We start from the raw sequence: 22,137 nt of genomic DNA, 5'->3' as shown, positions 1-22,137 counted from the left end.
ATTATTATAAAAACCACCTTATGCAATTACAAATCAGTAATTAAATAAAAATGTACCAGCTGACAGGGTTTCCGTGTAGTTTGCAACATTAATTAACATACTATATCCATGTTTATCCAAAGGAAAAGATATTAAATCGACATGGAAACAAGACATTAAAGCGGCAATATCTTATACGCCGTCGTCGCCCAACGATAGAGTTTCTATAGACGCGCGTTCGCGTGCAGATGTGAGCGCGCTCTGATCTAAAGGGCGGGTTGAAACATCTTCTCAAAACAAGCAAAGACATCATAGATGTTCAGTCAGGACTCTCACTGGATCTATTCTACACCGGAAGAACAACAGCAATCTCGACTTCTCTGACATCCACTCAGGATTTTGAGGACTTTTGTTTTAAGGATGAAGGTGGTATTTTTTTTCATGATCATTTTTACAAGCCAAATCTTCACATCTCAGGGGCAAGTAAGTGACTTTAAAACAATATATAATAAAAATCAACAAAAAACGATCCTTAAAAAAGCTTTTTACAAATCATTTATACTTTGCTGTCATGGGATTTTCTATTGGACTTATATATCAATGTTCTCTGTCTTTAATGTATTTCTTTTAATTAATTACAATAATAATAATAATTTGTTATATTATCTGTCCTATATAATATTTCATAATTTAATGTTTTTAATAATAATATTTTTACATTTTTTAGTGAAATATACATTTTATTATGAATATCAATGTAAATATAAGAATGAATATAAATATGAAAGTCTTTTAATAAAAATACTTCATGCATTTAATATATTATTCCGGTTCTCCAGGGCCTAATGCTGAATACTCAACATTTTAAATCTCTGTTAAACAATAGCATATTAATGAGTTTAGTAATCATAACAAAGTTCCTGTTAAGCTCTCTTCATAAACATCATGATTCTCACTTGAAAACATCTTCCAGCTCAGTCTGCAAATATTTGTTTCACACTGTGAAACCGCTGTGGTGTTTGCCTTTGGTTTTAACACCAGGCTCTTATATTTTCCCAAAACACAGAGTAGATCTAGTCCAAGACTAACCAGATTTGCAGTGAACAATCCAAATGACAGGGTAATTAAACTCAGAATAGCCTTAAACTTCGTTTGGAACGGATTCTGGATTCTTCTGTAAAATGCACATAAAAACATACTGTATTGTGCCTATATATATATATATATATATAGTAGGGTGACCATATTTTGATTACCAAAAACAGAACACTCGGCCCGGCAAACAGATGGGCCTACTCAAATGATACTCGAAGTTTACTCAAAGATACCTTATTAATTTCAATACAAGTAGGTTATGCCTGCTCTGTATGGATAGAAAATGGTTATATTGTTATATGAAAACTGTCCTGGGAAAACAGGACAGTTGGTCACCCTAATATAGAGTGCATCTGGAAAGTATTCACAGTGCTTAACTTTTTTCCACATTTTGTTATGTTACAGCCTTTTTCCAAAATTGATTAAATTTATTATTAACTATTCTCCTCAAAATTCTACAAACAATACCCAATAATGACAATGTGAAATAAGTTTGTTTGAAATCTTTGCAAATTTATTAAAATTAAAAAAACATAAGTATTAACAGCCTTTGCTCAATACTTTGTTGAAGCATGTTTGGAATCAACAAAATCTCAAGTCTTTGTGAGGATGATGCTAGCTTGGCACAGCTATTTTTGGGCAGTTTCTGCCATTCTTCTTTGCAGAACCTCTCAAGCTCCATCAGGTTGGTGCACAGCCATTTCCAGATCTCTCCAGAGAGGTTCAAGTCTGGGCTCTGGCTAGGCCACTCAATGACATTCACTGAGTTGTCCCGTAGCCACTCCTGTGTTATCTTGGCTGTGTGCTTAGGGTCAGGTCTTGTTGGAAGATGAACCGTCACCCCAATCTGAGGTCCAGAGCTCTGGAGCAGGTTTTCATCAAGGATGTCTCTGTACATTCATCTTTCCCTCGATTCTGACTAGTCTCCCAGTTCCTGCCGCTGAATAACATACTCACAGCTGATGGTGCCACCACCAGGCTTCACTGTAGGGATGGTATTGGCCAGGTGATGAGCGGTGCCTGGTTTCCTCCACACGTTACGCTTGCCATTCAGGCCAAAAAGCTACTTGGAAGAACCAAAAAACAACTAATACAGCTCTCAGTGATATGTGCCGAGTCCCCGCTATGATAACCAGGGGCGGTGTGGCAATCGGGAGATTCAGGGCTTTTCCCGGTGGGCCGGTAGTGTTTCGAGGCCGCGAGGGCCGGTCTGATAATAGTTATACATTGCAAGTTCTTAGCAACACAGCATCCGGTGGCCTGGTGGTCAAACTGCAGCCTCTCAGCTCAAACCGTACATAAATGCATCGATCAGCAGGTTTTCTTTGAGTTCTTCAATGGTCTAGTGGTAGATCTTTTGCCAAGTGTGTCAGAAGTTACTGGTTCTAATCCACACTCGTATAGTTTTTTTTTTCTTTCATCAAAACCGAATATGTTCATCAGTGGTTACAGTCTATTTCAAGCATTCAATCAAAAAGTGGTGGGGGACAATATTATATCGATCCTGAGAAAAAGTGGTGGGACATGACTTGGATCTACTGGATCTAACCATATAAATCTAACCATAGATGTGACCAGTAGCGGTGGCTTTCTTAATCTATTTTAAACAATTTTGCAAGGGAGACAGCGCTCATAAAGAGAAACAATATTTGGTTAAATAGTGATGCAGGTAAAGTGATGCTGCTACTACTCGACCTCAGTGCTGCATTTGACACTGTCGATCATAACATACTTCTTGACAGGCTTTCTGGGATAGTCCTAAAATGGTTCAGGTCTTCATCAGCCCTGTGAAGGCCTCACGCCTCAACAAACTCGTATTTATACCAACATGACGACTCCAACCAGATGGAACTGGATAGTATTGTGAATGTTCTGATCCCATCTGACTTCTGACCTGCAATGTTGCCTAAATGTTAATCATACACTGTCCGTTCGTTGGCCAGAGGAGAACTGAGCGACTGAGTCTAGATTCTCTTCAGGAATGCGTTGTGGTCGTGTCCAGACTTGTCAGATGGTTCACTGTCTGATCTGGATACGGCCTGGATCCGGCTGACTTCAGTAAAGATTGGAATAAATGGAAAGACTGAAATTAGCGTAGATGCCATTCTTCTTACGATGCAACACGTACATCAGATGTTGTAGGAAGTGTCCCCGGTCCCGGCTGACATAATCTATGCAGCCTAATCAACATTTAACTGATTTGAATAATAGAAATATATAATGTTCTGTGTGAATGTGGTAAAAGAGATGTGTTTTCAATCTAGATTTAAACTGACAGAGTGTGTCTGCTTCCCGGACAATGTTAGGATATATACACTCACCTAAAGGATTATTAGGAACACCATACTAGTACTGTGTTTGACTGCCTTTTGCCTTCAGAACTGCCTTAATTCTACGTGGCATTGATTCAACAAGGTGCTGAAAGCATTCTTTAGAAATGTTGGCCCATATACTGATAGGATAGCATCTTGCAGTTGATGGAGATTTGTGAGATGCACATCCACTCCCGTTCCACCACATCCCAAAGATGCTCTATTGGGTTGAGATCTGGTGACTGTGGCGGCCATTTTAGTGCAGTCAACTCATTGACATGTTCTAGAAACCAATTTGAAATGATTCCAGCTTTGTGATATGGTGCATTATCCTGCTGGAAGTAGCCATCAGAGGATGGGGACATGGTGGCCATAAAGGGATGGACATGGTCAGAAACAATGCTCAGGTAGGCCGTGGCATTTAAACGATGCCCAATTGGCACTAAGGGGGTAAAGTGTGCCAAGAAAACATCCCCACACCATTACACCACCACCACCAGCCTGCACAGTGGGAACAAGGCATGATGATCATGTTCTCATTCTGTTTACGCCAAATTCTGACTCTACCAACAGAAATCGAGACTCATCAGACCAGGCAACATTTTTCCAGTCTTCAACTGTCCAGTTTTGGTGAGCTCTTGCAAATTGTCGCCTCTTTTTCCTATTTGTAGTGGAGATGAGTGGTACCCGGTGGGGTCTTCTGCTGTTCAAGGTTGTGCGTGTTGTGTCTTCTTCACGAATGCTTTGCTGCATACCTCGGTTGTAACGAGTGGTTATTTCAGTCAAAGTTGCTCTTCTATCAGCTTGAATCAGTCGGCCCATTCTCCTCTGACCTCTCGCATCAACAAGGTATTTTCTCCCACAGGACTGACCCATACTGGATGTTTTTCCCTTTTCACACCATTCTTTGTAAACCCTAGAAATGGTTGTGTGTGAAAATCCCAGTAACTGAGCAGATTGTGAAATACTCAGACACCAACAACCATGCCACGCTCAAAATTGCTTAAATCTCCTTTCTTTCCCATTCTGACATTCAGTTTGGAGTTCAGGAGGTCGTCTTGACCAGGACCACACCCCTAAATGCATTGAAGAAACTGCCATGTGATTGGTTGATTAGATAATTGCATTAATAAGAAATTGAACAGGTGTTCCTAAGAATCCTTTAGGTGAGTGTATATACAGTATATACATGTATATATTTTAGCATTTATCTTATAATATTGGTCTTGCATTTCTGTGTTTGATTGCTCAGGCCTGTCGGAGTGGACCGGAGGTGCTGAACGCTCTTCGGCAGGTGCAGAAGCTCCTCTCGGCCCACGAGATGTCCTTCCTACAGAGTCTGCGGAGCCTCCGCAAGAAACTGGGCCTGTTGCAGAACAGCACAGTCAAACCCAGCAGCACAGGTCAGCAGCGCCACGGCCCAACACAGATCACTGTCCTTTACACCATGTCAGTGTTGAAGTACAGGCTGTAGGAACTGCTCGTCTCGTTCCCAGTCTCGGCCTGCCCTCCTCCTGAACCGCTGGCGAACGGCCGGGTCCTCGGGAGTGTGTTTGAGTCGGGACATGAGGTCCACTTCGTGTGCAGCCCTGGCTTTGAGCGGACGGGGCCGGAGACCAGAGTCTGCCTGGAGTCCCGGAGCTGGAGCGGAGCAAAGCCGTCCTGCAGGGGTACGACTACTACACGCACCACTCTGACGTCAGTATTTAGTACGTAGCCTATGTTTGACACATGAATGTCTAGACCAGGGGTTTTCAAACTGTGGTCCAGTGCTAGTCCATGGAAAAGCAGTGTAAAAATAATGAAATAAATTTGATTAAATTAAAATTGTATTAAAATAAAAAACTAATTAAAATAAATAAATTGGACAAAAGTAAATAACTAAATGTTAATAAAATAAACAAAAATAAATATAAAAATAAGTCTAAACTAAGTAACTAAATAAATTAATGAACTTAAATTTGACTTATTTGATTAAAAGTAAATAAATTAAAAAATACATTTCTAACTTTACCTTATAATAGTTCAGCACTGCACTGAGTAGAAATGTCATAGAAACCAAATTTTTTAAACATTTGAAATATTAATTTTCCACAGTAATACAGGAGTCTTTATACATGAAATCATATAATAAAATCATATCATATTGGTCATATTTCATATGATCTGTGGCATTTGAGAGATTGAAAAGCGTTGGTCTAGACGAGTCTAAGTTGACCGAATGTTCGTTTGTGAAGCTCTCGCTTAGTGTCAGTTCAGTGTAACAAGCAGAACAAATCTGAAAAACCTCGTTTCAATTGTCGCGTAACGGTTAAATTTATGGCTTATTATAAATTATTTTTGGCTTAAAATTCATGAATAACAAATTATTGCGTTCAAATAACAAAACATACACTTAATTTATGAAGCAGCAGCTTAGCAAATAGTGTAAATTATTTGTAAAACGTTTAACAAAAACATTGAATTGATTGCAAGAATAAACGCCTCGTTTATAAAACATGAGCAACAAAATCTGTAACTCCTTCATAAAGCCTTTGGCATTAATTGTCAAGTGTAACAATGTACTCATGAAACACAAGGTGAATTATTAATTAAATCTTTAGCATAAATGTTTGCAATGAATTCAGTATGACAGTTTATGCCTTATTTGTGAAACACGAGTCAAACTAATTAGTGTAAATCCTTTGTAAAAGCTCTTGCATAAATTATTTAATTCAGTTATTACTACACAGGCATGCCTTCCTCTGTGTCACGAATAAATTATTCATTAAATCTTTTGCATGTGCACATTTAAAACAGTTTAAGAATCATTCATTAAACACAAGCTGAGCATTTTTGTGTAAATGGTTTATAAAACATGCTTCAATTCAAAGCAACACTTTTGACCTTTTCATGAAACACAAGCTGGATAATGTGTGTAAACATTTTAACAACTTTCTTACCTAAAGTCACACGTAGGTTTAATGAACGAATCTCAGTCCAGAGTTGTGTTTCTCTCGAACCGAAGCCATGTTTCACCCAGATATACAGCCGTACGACACACTGAATGGACTGTGCTTCCATCGAGACCTTGCTGTCCTGTTAACTGTGGGGTCTACCCTGACCGAAGTGTAGAAGGTCAAAGGTCAGTGTATAAGCGTGTTGTGTTTGTGTGGTCTCAGCTGTGGACTCTGACGTATCCGCGGCTCTATCAGCGTCCGTGAGGCCGTCGCGCTGCGTCCAGTTCCTGGACTCCAGTCACTGCAGCTGTGAGCCGGGGTTCAGCATCTCCAGCCACAACACCACGCTGTGCACAGGTCTCACACACACACACACACACACACACACACACATTGGCAAAATGTAGAAACTTTCAGCTGTTTGCAATGGACATATATATACACATATACATATATATACACATATATATGTCTAGAGTACACTATATATAGAATATATATATATATAGAGTATGGTGTATGTCTTGAGCATATATATATATATATATATATATATATATATGTATATTTGATATACGTTTTTTATAACGTTACAATCAATGAATTTGTTTGCCCACTAAACCCTCAGTATTGATCGTCTATCACTTCTCAGAAAGGTTATTTGTGTGCCACAGAGACTCTGGCTGTATCCGGAGTTACACAGGGCATGTACAGTATCTGGAGAGAGCCACTGTTGTGGAGGATCAGTGGCAGACCACACTTCTGCTAACAAATAACACATAATTGTGTTCTTCAATTTATATTAATCGACTATAAATGTAGGCATATATATATATGAATTAGATTTTTATATTATAAACACCTGCCCTAACCATGAAAATCAGCTTATTCCAGTAATGCATCAGTGTTGTTACTGCCTCTCAATGCCGGTGATAAAAGAACATGTCAGCCAATGGTCAATTAAATGTATTTTTAAAATGCTAAATTATTCAGTGTGATCATGTATGAAATGAAACCGAACCGAAATTAATGAATACAGCATGCTAGGTTTGATGTATGATTAATGAGTTTCATTTCTGAACAGTTTTCAGATGAAAATGCCACAGCAGCCGTGTTGGGACTGAACTGACAGCAGCGACGTCTCTCTCTCTCTCTGTGTGTGTGTGTGTGTGTGTGTGTTTCAGACATTGACGAATGCGAGCTCTTCCGCCTAACTCCACCTGGCCGTCTGTGTTTGCACACCTGTGTGAATACCGCTGGAAGTTTCCAATGCCAGTGTCCCGCCGGATACCGCCTGGGCCGCGATAGCAGGAGCTGCCATGGTGCGTTCACCACCAAACTACAGTCCCCGCGTCTGTATAATCATCTTACACTGACGACAGAGCGTCATTATCTAGTGTGCTGCTCACAGATGCACTGCCTCCTAAATACAACCTTCCTCTTTAGTTAGGGTTGGGTATCGAGAATCGAGTATCGATTGGAACCGAGACTAACTTTTCGTTTTTCCTGGAATCGTTCAAAAGTAAAAAATTCGATTCCTAGTTTCGATATTCCCAGTCCGCCGAGCGGAAGAAGAAACCGCTGAACAACACCAACGAAGAAGCGTCTACCGGAAGTGTTGGCATAACCACGCGAGTCGAACATGAGTAGCTTACGTCGGCGATCCAAAGTGTGGCTTCACTTTTCTAAAAACAACGAAATCTCGGCAAAATGCAAAATTTGTGACAAAAGGAGTATTTTTACAGAAGGAGTATTTCCTTCAGAAAGGCCGTTGGTTAGCAAGGTTAGCTAAACTTTTTTGACCCTGCCTCTTAAAAGAATCGGAATCGAGAATCGTTAGGAACCAAAACAAGGAATCGGAATCAGAATCGTTCAAATTCAAGCGATACCCAACCCTATCTTTAGTGACGGAGAGATTTGTAGCGCACTAGATCAACTTTACTTCTGGGGATTCACAAGGTGACGTAAACCCCATTCGTTGTCTTCATAGAAAATAGTTTCAGATGAATAATTATATGTTTTCCAGTCTTAAATCGAGCCGCTCGACCGCGTGACGGCACTAAATCGAACGCCCCTCCCACGACTGTTGATTGACAGCAGTGTTTCAACACAGACCCGCCCTGAGCGAGCGGTCATCATAGTCCATCATTGTTGATGCGCTGGAGCAGAATGGCGTCTGAGCGATTGTGGTGTTCTGTTCTTTGTCAGATAACAAACAGTTATTTTGATGTTCCTAAATCCGAACCGCTGAAGACGCAGTGGCTGAGTTTTATTTTGGAAGGGAATATTCCCCACGAGCAACGTCAATGCGTTCATGTTTGCGAGATTAACAAATCTTTTCTCACAGACTGCTTTATAAATGAGGATCAGACTCAATATAAAGCTGGTTTTGCCAAGAAGCTGCTCCTGAAAAATGAATCAGTGGCAACTATTCATGTTCCTGCTGCACCTCCAGAAGAAGTGTGTAAAATTTGATATTTTAGATTAATCTTTGTAAATCGCTTGCATGCTTCACGACGAATGCGGTTTACACTCAGGGTACATAACGGCATGTTTTCTATACGAAGTTCTCATTATAATTCACAATCCCTCATTTATAATGAACAACTCGTTATGGTTATTGTTTTATTACAAACTAAGTATGTATACATCAGTAAACACATAGTGTTCGTATCTCACTTTCTCTACCCTGTCAGTACACAAAGATAGAGCAAAGTGACATTACGTTATCCAACCATTCAGAAACGTCCCGTTCGAGCCTTAATTGTCAAACTTCTTTGGGCCGTCATCTTGTTTTGGGTGCGACTCCGGTTCAACCTGAGGCCATATTTTTCTCTCCGGTTTGGTTTTCTGTCCACACTGAGATGGCGTTTTAAATCAATGAAAACATAGCTTTTGGAAAACGCCCTCAAAGCGGATACATTTGAAAACGCAGTTTTCACGTTGCAGTGTGGACTGTGAAACCAGAGGTATTTGAAAACGATGGCGCAAGTTTAGTCATGTGATCCATGTTGAACCAATAGATATTCATGTTTACCGATATTGTGCCTGTTATGTGCTATTCGCTAGCACAAAAAAACACTAGTGCGGACAGGGAGCGTTTTTAAACGAAAATGCCGTACGGTTGCACAGATGTGTCCTCAGAGACTCCCGCTGCCTTTCTTTCTCCAAAATATACCTTCAACTGTTGTCAAGGCAACACTCCACAGTCAAAACGCAAAACAGAGGGGCGGAGTCAGCGAAGCTCATTATCATTTAAAGCCATATGCACTGAAACGGCGTGCTGGAAACAGAGCTGTGTTTGACCAGGTAAAATTTGTGTTCTTAAAATAATATGAGTATCATCAACAAAAAATTTCATTTAGACCCTAAAAAATCATATTAACTTGCGTGAAAATGACATTGTATGACCCCTTTAAAATACGGTGGCCGAGAGGTGCAAAACAAATCACAATTATGAAAACAAAAAAACAAGTCAGAAAACACAACGACAATTCAGAAAACAAAATAACAATTCAGAAAACACAACAACAAATCTGAAAACAAATTAACAAATCAGAAAACACAAAAACAAATCTGAAAACAAATTAACAAGTCAGAAAACACAACGACAAATCTGAAAACAAATTAACAAGTCAGAAAACACAACGACAAGTCAGACAAAACGGAAAAGGTAGGTATATGTGGCGAATGGAATACTGATCGCTGATTGGACGAGACATCTGTCAATCAAGACATACAGAAAGTACAGCAGACTGCGCCTGCGGCAGAAGAAAGATTGATTCGCATGTGTATGTGTAAATATTAGCTGTCTATTTAGCCGGCTAATTTAGTGATATTATGGAGAACAAAACTTTTCAAATTAAAATCTTCTTACCACTATTAGTAAACGCAACTCCTTTAAGCTTGCGTTCGGTTATCCACTGGACCGCGCTGCCTAGTTCAAAGTAAACTAGTGAAACAACTGAAACCAGCGCTATTTTGTTCTCTATTTGTTCAAGATTACTGACCGAGAAACAGCTTCAGATGATTCAGTGACAGAACGGTCCGAACGAATCCGAATCGTTTCCTACTGTTATGCATGCGTTTGGCCAATTCGTGAAAAGGAGATAGGAATCGAACCAACGAATGATTAATATCGCTGGTTCAGTCGACAGAAATACGGGACACACATATTAACTGCTGAAATATTCGGACTGAAAACGTTTTTCTCAGGTCAATCGGAACGCTCGTGGTACACACACAGTGCTTATACAGCTGCACGCGCCACTGCGACCACGCGCATATCAAACCAAATTTAGCCACACCACCAGAAAATAGGAGGAGGAGGATTGCTCTTGGATTGCTCTCGGGCCGCATGGAGATGATTGGGGGGCCGCCAATTGAATAGCCCTAGCCTAGACGATACAGCTAATATTTACACATGCACACGCGAATCGATCTTTCTTCTGCCTGTATGTCTTGATTGACAGATGTCTCGTCCAATCAGCGATCAGTATTCCATTCGCCACATATACCTACCTTTTCCGTTTTGTCTGACTTGTCGTTGTGTTTTCTGACTTGTTAATTTGTTTTCAGATTTGTCGTTGTGTTTTCTGACTTGTTAATTTGTTTTCAGATTTGTTTTTGTGTTTTCTGATTTGTTAATTTGTTTTCAGATTTGTTGTTGTGTTTTCTGAATTGCTATTTTGTTTTCTGAATTGTCGTTGTGTTTTTTGATTTGTTTTTTTGTTTTCATAATTGTGATTTGTTTTGCACCTCTCGGCCACCGTATTAAAATGCTTCCTTGGTAAACCACGCTCTAGGATATACAAAGCTAAGAGTCAACTAACTTAAAAATGGGAAAACTGAGGTCTAATATTCTCATAGTAGAAAAAGGGAATCTTTAAAATAAAGTTGTTTTTATCACGTGCTATGTGTAGACATTGACGAGTGTGTGAGGGCGAGCCATAACTGCAGCAGCGAGCAGGTGTGTGTGAACACATACGGAGGTCATCGCTGTGAGTCGGTGGACTGTCCTCGCTTCCACAACGCCACATACATCAAAACCTCACCGCTGTAAGTACAGCACCGCCGCCGTCATCTCAGCACGAGTGGGTCTCGAGAGACCAAAATATTACAATTGTGTAAACTCAAACTCTTTTAGCTATGCTAGCGCAATTTCACTTCATACTGACAGACCTGAAAATCGACTTGGCGCAGCTAAAAGGGTTTGGTTGGTATATTGGTTTATACAGCAACAGATGGGAACGTGTTCTCAGCATTGTTGCGAGGGCCACTATTATTTTTCCTAAGGTGATCCATAATTTGCTCCAAGTTTTAAATCTTAATTTCTGGATTTACTGCTCTGTGCCAATCACCTTGCTATATTTCCAAGACATAATTTGAGGTTATAGTTAGGTCTGGTTTCTCTTCCTCCACCCAGGCGTTGTGACCGTAACCCGTGTGTCCAAGGAGACGACTCCTGTCTGCAGGCCCCGGTCTCCATTAACTTCCACTTCATGGCAGTGGTGTCCAACATGTCGGCGCCCACCGTGCTCTTCCGCCTGTCTGCTGCCCGTGTCCTGGGCGACGCGCTGCGCTTCGGCCTGCTGGGGAAGCCGGGAGTTCAGCACTTCAGCGTCCAGCGCGCCGGCAGACACACGGGGCAGCTGGTGCTGGTGAAGCCCGTCCAGGGTCCCGCCACGCTAGAGGTCGACATCCAGATGAGCGAAATGGAAAGAAACGAGCTGTTGGGGCGATACGTCACGAAAGTCACTCTCTTTGTGTCACCATACAGCTTCTGAGACGCAGAGGACAGTGCTGTGGAATCATTCACAGGCGAGATACTGGGCACTGACCCTGCCGAAGAGAGATAGAGGCACTATTGTACTATTCCTGAGGAGCCAATTTACCAGGACAAAAGAAAACTTACGAATGGCCGGAGTCATTTAAGCCCTCAGAATAGGAGACAAAAACCTTCCATTTGGACCGAAATATTCATGCAGTGTTGAAGTTAATTACGACAATGACATGTCATTTTGAAATGCGGAGAAATTACCTAATTTGAATAGATTTGTCCTTTTTTATTGTTGTCTTCGACTACCTTATTTGTCAGGGTTTTTTTTTTCCCCAAGAAAACACAATTTTCAAGACAAGCATTTACTGACTTTTTTTCTTGATGTTACAACACATTTAAAGTAATAATTTTTTTATACTATGAATGTGTATTATGTTTAAAAATATTTTTTGAAAACATTTTAAATTATGTCACTTATGCAAGTTTTTGGAGAGTTGCACCACATGACATTGAAACAATTGCTTCACTACATATTTTTACAAAATAAAGAAATATTGTCTTGCTACTAAAGATCATTCTCAGATATTTCAGTCTTTTCATGAGACTCATGATCTCTACCTGGATATTTCTACATTAAAGGGTTAGTTCACCCAAAAATGTAAATTCTGTCATCATTTACCCTCATGCTTTTCCAACCCCGTAAATCTTTTTTGATGAAATCCAAGAGTAAATTTAAGTATATTTATATAAAGCTTTTCACAATATAGACTGTATCAAAGCAGCTTCACAGTTTCAATCAAAACATAATGTTTTTCTTAGTGGACATTTGGTAGAGCTGATCAAGGGTGACAAGGAACAGAAAAACTCCATCAAGTGACCCAACGGTGTCCTAAAACTCCATCAGGCGACCCAATGGTGTCCTTAAACTCCATCAGGCAACCCAATGGTGTCCTTAAACTCCATCAGGCGACCCAATGGTGTCCTAAAACTCCATCAGACGACCCAATGGTGTCCTTAAACTCCATCAGACGACCCAATGGTGTCCTTTAACTCCATCAGGCGACCCAATGGTGTCCTTAAACTCCATCAAGTGACCCAATGGTGTCCTAAAACTCCATCAGACGACCCAATGGTGTCCTTTAACTCCATCAGGCGACCCAATGGTGTCCTTAAACTCCATCAAGTGACCCAATGGTGTCCTTAAACTCCATCAGGCGACCCAATGGTGTCCTTAAACTCCATCAGGCGACCCAATGGTGTCCTTAAACTCCATCAGGCGACCCAATGGTGTCCTTAAACTCCATCAGGCGACCCAATGGTGTCCTTAAACTCCATCAGGCGACCCAATGGTGTCCTTAAACTCCATCAGGCGACCCAATGGTGTCCTTAAACTCCATCAAGTGACCCAATGGTGTCCTTAAACTCAATCAGACGACCCAATGGTGTCCTTAAACTCCATCAGGCAACCCAATGGTGTCCTTAAACTCCATCAGGCGACCCAATGGTGTCCTAAAACTCCATCAGACGACCCAATGGTGTCCTTAAACTCCATCAGACGACCCAATGGTGTCCTAAAACTCCATCAGGCGACCCAATGGTTTCCTAAAACTCCATCAGGCGACCCAATGGTGTCCTTAAACTCCATCAGGCGACCCAATGGTGTCCTAAAACTCCATCAGGCAACCCAATGGTGTCCTTAAACTCCATCAAGTGACCCAATGGTGTCCTAAAACTCCACCAGGCGACCCAATGATGTCCTAAAACTCCACGAGGTGAACCAATGGCGTCCTAAAACTCCATCAGGTGACCCAACGGTGTCCTTAAACTCCATCAAGTGACCCAATGGTGTCCTAAAACTCCATCAGACGACCCAATGGTGTCCTTAAACTCCATCAGACGACCCAATGGTGTCCTAAAACTCCATCAGGCGACCCAATGGTTTCCTAAAACTCCATCAGGCGACCCAATGGTGTCCTTAAACTCCATCAGGCGACCCAATGGTGTCCTTAAACTCCATCAGGCAACCCAATGGTGTCCTTAAACTCCATCAAGTGACCCAATGGTGTCCTAAAACTCCACCAGGCGACCCAATGATGTCCTAAAACTCCACGAGGTGAACCAATGGCGTCCTAAAACTCCATCAGGTGACCCAACGGTGTCCTTAAACTCCATCAAGTGACCCAATGGTGTCCTAAAACTCCATCAGGCGACCCAATGGTGTCCTTAAACTCCATCAGGCAACCTAATGGTGTCCTTAAACTCCATCAGGCGACCTAATGGTGTCCTTAAACTCCATCAAGTGACCCAATGGTGTCCTTAAACTCCATCAAGTGACCCAATAGTGTCCTAAAACTCCATCAGGCGACCCAATGGTGTCCTAAAACTCCACCAGGTGACGCAATGGTGTCCTAAACCTCCATCAGGTGACCCAATGGTGTCCTAAAACTCCATCAGGTGACCCAATGGTGTCCTAAACCTCCATCAGGCGACCCAATGGTGTCCTAAAACTCCATCAAGTGACCCAATAGTGTCCTAAAACTCCATCAGGCGACCCAATGGTGTCCTAAAACTCCACCAGGTGACCCAATGGTGTCCTAAACCTCCATCAGGTGACCCAATGGTGTCCTAAAACTCCATCAGGTGACCCAATGGTGTCCTAAACCTCCATCAGGTGACCCAATGGTGTCCTAAAACTCCATCAGGCGACCCAATGGAGAAAAAAAAACCCTTAGGAGAACCCAGGCTCAGTCGGGGGCCAGTTCTCCTCTGGTGTTTATGAACTAGAGGCCGGATTCACAGTAACTGTAAGGTAAAAATGCATATGAATGTCTCGAAACAGACTTAAAACGCCAACCTGTGATAAACGCTGATGGTGTTCACATGCGCATTAAGAATTAACTCTATAGTTATGTGTGTTTGAATATATGCGCGCAGGTTTGTAATTCGTTACAAAACCATGCCTGAGCAAACTACTTGTCTTGTTTATAAATTTGATACAGAATTTTATTTTATCACTTCGGGGTAGGTACGTGAAATGAAATTCACAACGCTTTATCTGTAGAGTAGGAAAGGGATCCTCCATAGGGAGAGGCTAGTTGGCACTTCAGCACTGCATCGTCACCGGGTCCAGGCTAAGGTCCTCATCAGATCTGGATCCAGCAGTCTGTGGGAAAACCTCGGGATAAACAAAGACACTCAAATTAGAGTAGATGCCATTCTTTTTATGATGTAACGAGTACATCAGGATTTAAGGGAAGTGTTTCCAGTTCCAGCTGACCTAATCTATGCAGTTTACCATTGAATTATAGAAATCTATAATGTATTATGTGTATGCTTAGGGCTGTGATGTGTTTTTAGTCTAGATTTGAACTGACAGATTGTGTCTGCTTCCTGGACAATGGTAGGAAGACTATTCCAGAGTTTTGGTGCTAAATAGGAAAAGGATCTCCCGCCAGCAGTCGATTTCGATATTCTAATTATTATCAACTGGCCGGAGTTTCGAAATCGCAATAGACGTGAAGGAGTATAATGCGTTAAGAGCTCGCTCAAATACTGCGGAGTAACATTTATACGATGTTTAATACGCAGCCAATGCAGGGTTGACAGAACCGGGCTAATATGGTCATTCTTCCTGGTTCTGGTAAGAACTCGAGCTGCTGCGTTTTGGACTCGCTGAAGTTTGTTTATTAAGCGTGCAGGGCAACCACCCAGTAGAGCATTACGATAATCTAGCCTTGATGTCATGAACCCATGAACTAACTGTTCCGCATTAGTCAATGAGAGCATATGACGTAATTTAGAGATATTTTTAAGGTGGAAAAATGCGGTTTTACAGATACTAGACATGTGACTTTTAAATGAGAGATTAGCATCAAAGAGCACACCCAGGTTCCTAACCGACATCATGACTTTTGCGTAAACATAAAACTTGACTCGAAAGTGGCGTGTTATCTCTCCGCATTTTGAGCTATCCGCGTGTATGTCTAGGCCATTAACGTCCGAGTGATTCCGCTTGTCTGTACACGCCGTCAAATGTCCGCGCGAAACGAAGCAAAATGTACATCTACATCTGGGGAGCGATATTTTTTTTCCTAGGATGGTAAGGGAACAGTCATAAATGCCATTAACCGCAGTGACGGGTAGGTTTAGGGACGGGGTTGAGCTAAGTCATATATTTATATATACAGTAATAACGTTAAGTCAACGGCGTTCATAAACACGCTGAAAAGCGATTATGCGTCTTGATAGCACGCCAAAAATGGAAATATACACGCTACTTCATGAGATCAGTCTGTAACCGACGACAAAGACGTAACAGATCAGCCATCGAGTGTTAGACAGTATTCTAGGCTGTAACGTGTGGACGTTTTTTGTCCAGTAATCAGAATATCTGTTTTTCATAATTTAGTAGTAGGAAATTACTAGTCATCCAATTGTTTGTATCAGCAATGCATTCTGTTAATTGGTAAGAATTGACAGCTATGCAACTACCACAAAAATGTAATGAACCGATTGTAACTAACCCAAATTATTTGAGTGATAGTCCACATTTTGTTCTTGTTGAAGCTCAAGCGTGATGCGTAACACAAGAATGAACCTCATTGGCTCTTGTTGAAGCTCAAACGTGCTGCGTAACACGAGGATGAACCTCATTGGCTCTTGCTTGTCAAGCAAACGTGCGTGAGCTTTCATTTAACACAACTGATGCGCGCGTTGATGAATAAAAGCCTAAAATCTGTTCATATAAAGCGACTAAATCTCTACAGAATATTTGGACTATATTGCCAAATGTATATGGATTACTTTTACGATCTCTTTATGAACTTTTTGAAGCATCAAATTGGTAGTTGCATAGCCGTCAATGGAGGGACAGAAATCGCTCAAAAATATCTTCATATGTGTCCCAAAAATGAAAGTAATTGGGTGAACCCTTTAAGCCATTCCTTTTTAATTCAGAAATTATTCAGTTTTAAAGTTCGATAAATTAATAGATCCATAAAAAGAGTCGCACGTCATTGACTCTTCTAAAGAATGAACCAGAATCTTTGCTGGGGAAAAAAATGGTTTCAGGAGCACACCGATTCCTTTGAAGGATTAAATTAAAAGCATTCCCTCCTCCACAAGTGCTCATTTCCATCTCACGACTATCTCCACTGAAGCACCAACAGAGAAGTGAAATGTTTGTCGTACAAAGTCTAGGTTGAGAAACTGGTTGAAGGGAATGTGGCACCTCAGTGTCGTCCGGCCACACCAGAAGATCCCGACGCCGTCTCGACACTCCTGACCTTTACTGGGTGAGGAGGATATATGACGACACTCACACACACCAACACCCAATCACGATTCCCACTGGTTATTTTCAAGTTCAAACAGGACAAAATACAGCATATACAAACCATCAGATCAATTTTATTAACAACGGTCCAATTCGACTTGTACAGAACAGAACATGAAAATGGCAAAAGGAAAGCGCAGTTATTGTGTTATCTGTATAGTTCACGGCTCGATTCGATTGAGAAATACTTTCTGAATAAATTTGTGCACGGAAAGGAAATACAAAAACAGTCCGGCATTTATCATCTCTATGTCATATATAAGCTTGACAGACAGAAAGCATTGGTTGTTGAGCAGATGAAACACTCGCACGTTTTCCAGTAAACTCGTTCAAAAATAATGTAGAAACACGTCAAGAAAAAAAACTGCACCCAGCGCCGACAGCCATAAGACAGAAAACCACCGTATATCATTGATACAAACTACTTGCAGGTCACGTTCTCAACGGATTACGACTGAGATCGGCTTAATCAGATTCTTATCAGATCTGATCAAGGCGATGAAAATTACAATAAGCTTTATTGGTTAAATGCTCAAAAAACAGCTTAGTTTTTATTCATTTAAGGGTGAACTATGAACCAGACTCACAAATATAAGCAAAAGTACCTGTTTATTCCTAATGTCGAGGCCAAACGGACAACGGTTTAAATGAACTGCTGCTTGTGCGTTAGTACCACCATGTTCAAGTAATTTGTATCAATATAAACCAATTAAAAACAGGCGGAGGAGATGAAGGACGTGGTTTCCATGCTGCGAGTGGAGAACTCAACCGTTACATGGGGAAGGAATGAAAGCGTAAAGGATTGGGCTTCCGCATGTTTGATCAACACATGAACTGAAGCAGGAGTGTGTAAAGCTAGAGACACATGGAGCGCAACGCCTAACTTGTGGAGACATTCAATGTATGGCCTAGAAATTATCTTTAGAAAATCATGCAGAAACATATTAAAGCACAGGCTAAAAGTGGCTATTTTTGTTAGTGAATAAGAACGTATCCTTTCCTGTCCTTGATTTTAGGAGCAACCCATGGCTGAGCAAGTCTTCTGCAAAGAAAAGAAGAAATGCCAAAGTTAAGGCAGAGTTTGTGAGACCCACAATCCTCCAGTAAAACCATAAAGCTATTTACAGTACGGACAGCGCATGACTTCGGATTATTAAAGCACAGCTTGAATGCACAAACACTAGAACCAAAAAGTCCACTTTAATGTCGTTTTGTACAAAAGCATACAAATATAACAACAATACAAAAGCCAAATCAAAGGCAGAGATGCTCAGGGGCCGTACTGCGGTTTTAATAGTGTGACGTCACTCCAAAGGGTGAACTTTAGTGTCACTGGGGAACAAATATGGGGGTTTATGCATTAAAGCCTTCAGTGATTCGGGGAAAAGAGTGAATCCAGTCGATAACGTTTCAGTACAAAAGAAACAGGACAAAAACAGCACGCTAAAGCTGAAACTGGGGCGTTCATGGACGGCGCTGAGCTTCACATGTTTCAACCGACTGTCAGGAAAGCTCATTTCAACAATTTGTAAAATCAACCAAAACCGGCCTAGAGGTGTCTGCGCGAGTGATCCACAGATGTGTGTGTGTGTGAACCGTCACTTTGACAGAAACTCTCCGTATGGATGTTTTATGTTAATGGCACAATGGAAACATGAATGGAGCCGTCGTGATATAAACACAGTCTACATCCGGCGGCTCCTGTGGTGCGTGTGAACCCTTCAGAAACCCTCCCCTAATGAAATAAACCAAACACAGGACAGAACAAGCTCATATTTAAAGCCCCGGCTGCGGAGACGAGACGGGGGAAATCGTGTCTCCGCAACGTGAAGAAAAAGAAACCCATGATAAAAGCAACAGAAACATCAGTGCCCGTCACACACACACACACACACGAAACAAGCTCTCTCACTCGGACGGGCAAAGGCACAAACACGCACTCATTCGATCGCTCCGTCTTTGTCAATATGCACATCTGGCTGTTTCCTAAAACACCGCACACATCCTGCGCGTCCACTCGTCAATAAATAAACAGTTCGGCTGGAGAGAGTCTCTGATGTCCGTCGATGAAGCGGTGGAGACGAGGGGGAGAGTGTGTGGAGCGATTCAAACTGGGTCCCCATGTGGCCGTCTGTGGCACACACACACACACAAACACACACACACACAGCACGAGTCTGCCCCCCGTCACCCAGTGTCCTCCCCCGGCCCGGGACGGGGTCGAGTGTGTGTCTGGGCCATGGGCGGATCCCTCTACCTGTCCTTCAGCTCCTGCGTCACACGCTTGGTGATGCGGCCGCACAGCAGACCCATGAGGAACAGCAGCAACACACACACCGCCAGCATGCACAGGATGTAGCCCTTAGCTGGAGACGTGAACACCTGACTCGCTAGGTCCGAGAACCCCTCTGCTGGAGCCACCTGTGGGGGACGAGAGCAACGAGTGTGTGTGGGTTAACTGCTCAAACTGCACACGGGTGCTGTGTGTGTGTGTGTGTGTGTGGGTGTGTGTGTGGGTTAACTACTCAAACTGCACTCAGGTGCTAAATTCGTAAAATGTCACTGTTAAAAATTTGGACAAATTTACATATTGATTTAAACGCAGAAACACGAGTAAGAATCGCGTAATTTGTCTGTAAAATGCAGGATTTGCGAGGGAAATTATGCGCAGGCTAATTGTGAACACGTGAGGTATTTACGAGTGACTGAAATCCACTACGAACCCAAGCATTTGTGAATCTGGAGGAGTTTACAATAGATACATCGGCAGACCGATATTATCGGCCGATATTAGGCATTTTCCAAACTATCGGTCCAAACTATCCAAACTACTCTACACCGTTCCTGTTGGCCAGTAGCGGAGTGGCAATCGGGAGAGTCGTGAGTTTTCCCGGTGGGCCGGTAGTGTTGAGGCCGCGAGGGCCGGTCTGATAAAATATATTTATTGGAAGTTCGCCATGACCCAAGCTAAGGGAAGAAAACATTTTTGTTTTGTTTTTTACATTTTCTATAATGGAGCATATATTTGCACTAAGTGCCTGTCTTTACAGCAAAAAGACGCACGCTTTAAACAGCCTCAGTGGCGTAGGTCGTAGGGTGTGAAGTGCATGAAAGCAGCTTTTTGATGCGCTGAACGCGAGTTCGAATCCGCCTTTTGCCGAACTCTCTCTTCTCCCTTTTCCCAACACATATATGCATAGCTGTCAACATTGAACATTGAAAATAAGGGAGTTTTCCCGGAATCAATCCCCAAAATAAGGGATTTTTTTTTACACGATTCTTACCCACAAACTTTAAAAATAAAGCACTAATCCTTAAAAGTCTAAAGGGTTTATAACTAGCCTAGAAATAGTGTGTAATTTTAAGAAAAAAAAAAATCTACATTTGGATTAGCGGTGTGTTGCTCTTGCCTTTACGACAACAATTTCATCTGTTAGCCATCACATCTTCCACAATCCGGGTGGGCTGTCTGTTTATTTCAATTACATTTTGTGTAGCTTTAAAGAGCCTATATTTAGCCTGGTCGTGGACCATCTCTCAGAAGACACTGTTGTTATTGTAGCCTATCCTATCTTTACCTGTATATCCTCCTTTTTTTTTTTTCAAAAGTTTTTTTTTTCTTCTTGATGTAATCACATTGTTAAGAGCATAAGAAACAAATGAAAAAAAGAAATGATATTTTATTCATATACTATATGACATTAAATTATATATAGGCAAAAACTAATGGCAATATTTGAATATCGATTATTATAATTATTATTTGTTTAAATTACATTGATATCTGAATTTAGGTAAAAACCTTGAATTTCAAACATCAAAATGTAAAATGTAGGCTATTCGAGTACAAAATGACAAACATCGTTTCTTATTTATTATTTATTTATTTGCCTGGAAACGCTTTCAACACGCTTGCGTGTCGCGTGAAAAATAGGCGTCAGTTCAATTTCTAGCATGCACGCGTTTTCTGGAGACGCGCGTGTCACGCAGGCAGTGTGCAAGCTCTAATCTGTTAACATGGGAGCCGAAATAAAAACGGACACGCCACGCAGCCAGTGTGTCTCCGGCCAGCGCGCGCGGCGGCACATCCGAGGATAAACGACTTCAAGCCAAATCAGTCCGAGCTCGTACGTCTCACACAATCAGAGTAAAAATACGGGATATTTTACGGGGAAATACTAAAACGGGAAGACAGCGGGAAAAGAGCAAAATTACGTGAGAAACCCGGAAAAAACGGGAGGGTTGACAGCTATGATATATGTAAAGATATAAAATGTAAAACCTAACATTAAGGTCTCTAGCGTTATATTTTGCTAACAAACTAAAATTGAAACCATGAATATATATGGCGTTGCGCCATTATAATAACTGGCATTAGAATAGCATCCAGTTTGTGCTGCGTGATTACTTTGCTCACGCGATCATCATGGTCAGGCTGCTGGTGTTTTCTCCTAAATAAAAGCTCAAGGGTTTATTTCTTGCAAGTGAAGGAATTAGGACAAAAGTATTTTAATTTTCCTATATTTAAGTGTAATGTAGGTTAAAATATACTTTTGAAATACTCATTTTCATTTACATAGTACATTTATGGGCTATAAATGGATTTTACGTCATATAAATAATTATATAAATCATTATTACATTATTATAATAATTGTTTGGCATCCTAAAACTCCATTGATAATGTAATGCAGACTG

General features: G+C 41.3%; 3 protein-coding genes across 7 annotated transcripts in view; 1 reads left to right on the top strand and 2 right to left on the bottom strand.

The window, feature by feature from the left end:
- LOC120481146 (uncharacterized) overlaps positions 1-6,572 on the bottom strand; it is a 38,100-nt gene extending 31,528 nt beyond the window's left edge. Inside the window, exon 1 of one of the 2 annotated variants that reach the window (XM_089127690.1) lies at positions 6,329-6,572. In XM_089127690.1, coding sequence (XP_088983816.1) covers positions 6,329-6,449 — 121 coding nt within the window. In that variant the 5' untranslated portion in view covers positions 6,450-6,572. The remainder of the gene's footprint in view (positions 1-6,328) is intronic. The other variant, XM_039674605.2, reaches the window with a different exon arrangement.
- Positions 260-12,755, top strand: LOC120481142 (fibulin-7). Its single transcript, XM_039674601.2, has 7 exons — positions 260-462; positions 4,639-4,789; positions 4,883-5,056; positions 6,548-6,682; positions 7,510-7,647; positions 11,248-11,383; positions 11,751-12,755. The coding sequence occupies exons 1-7, from the start codon at positions 400-402 to the stop codon at positions 12,109-12,111; spliced, it is 1,158 nt and encodes a 385-aa protein (XP_039530535.2). The 5' UTR covers positions 260-399; the 3' UTR covers positions 12,112-12,755.
- A 5,520-nt stretch (positions 12,756-18,275) lies between these two features.
- Positions 18,276-22,137, bottom strand: part of glg1a (golgi glycoprotein 1a) — a 43,149-nt gene continuing 39,287 nt past the window's right edge. For 2 of the 4 annotated variants that reach the window (XM_039674594.2, XM_039674595.2), the window contains 2 exons: positions 19,697-19,860; positions 18,276-18,481 (listed from right to left, as the gene is read on the bottom strand). In XM_039674594.2, the coding sequence (XP_039530528.2) occupies positions 18,415-18,481; positions 19,697-19,860 (231 nt within the window). In that variant the 3' untranslated portion in view covers positions 18,276-18,414. Of the gene's footprint in view, positions 18,482-19,310; positions 19,861-22,137 lie in introns of those variants that run through there. The other 2 variants (XM_089127688.1, XM_089127689.1) reach the window with 1 other exon arrangement.

The sequence above is a fragment of the Pimephales promelas genome, chromosome 25, assembly GCF_988280905.1.
Source record: "Pimephales promelas chromosome 25, fPimPro1.hap1.1, whole genome shotgun sequence".
Taxonomy (NCBI): Eukaryota; Metazoa; Chordata; class Actinopteri; order Cypriniformes; family Leuciscidae; genus Pimephales; species Pimephales promelas.
Note: the sequence above shows the minus strand (reverse complement) of the source record. Positions and strands in the feature narration are given on the sequence as shown.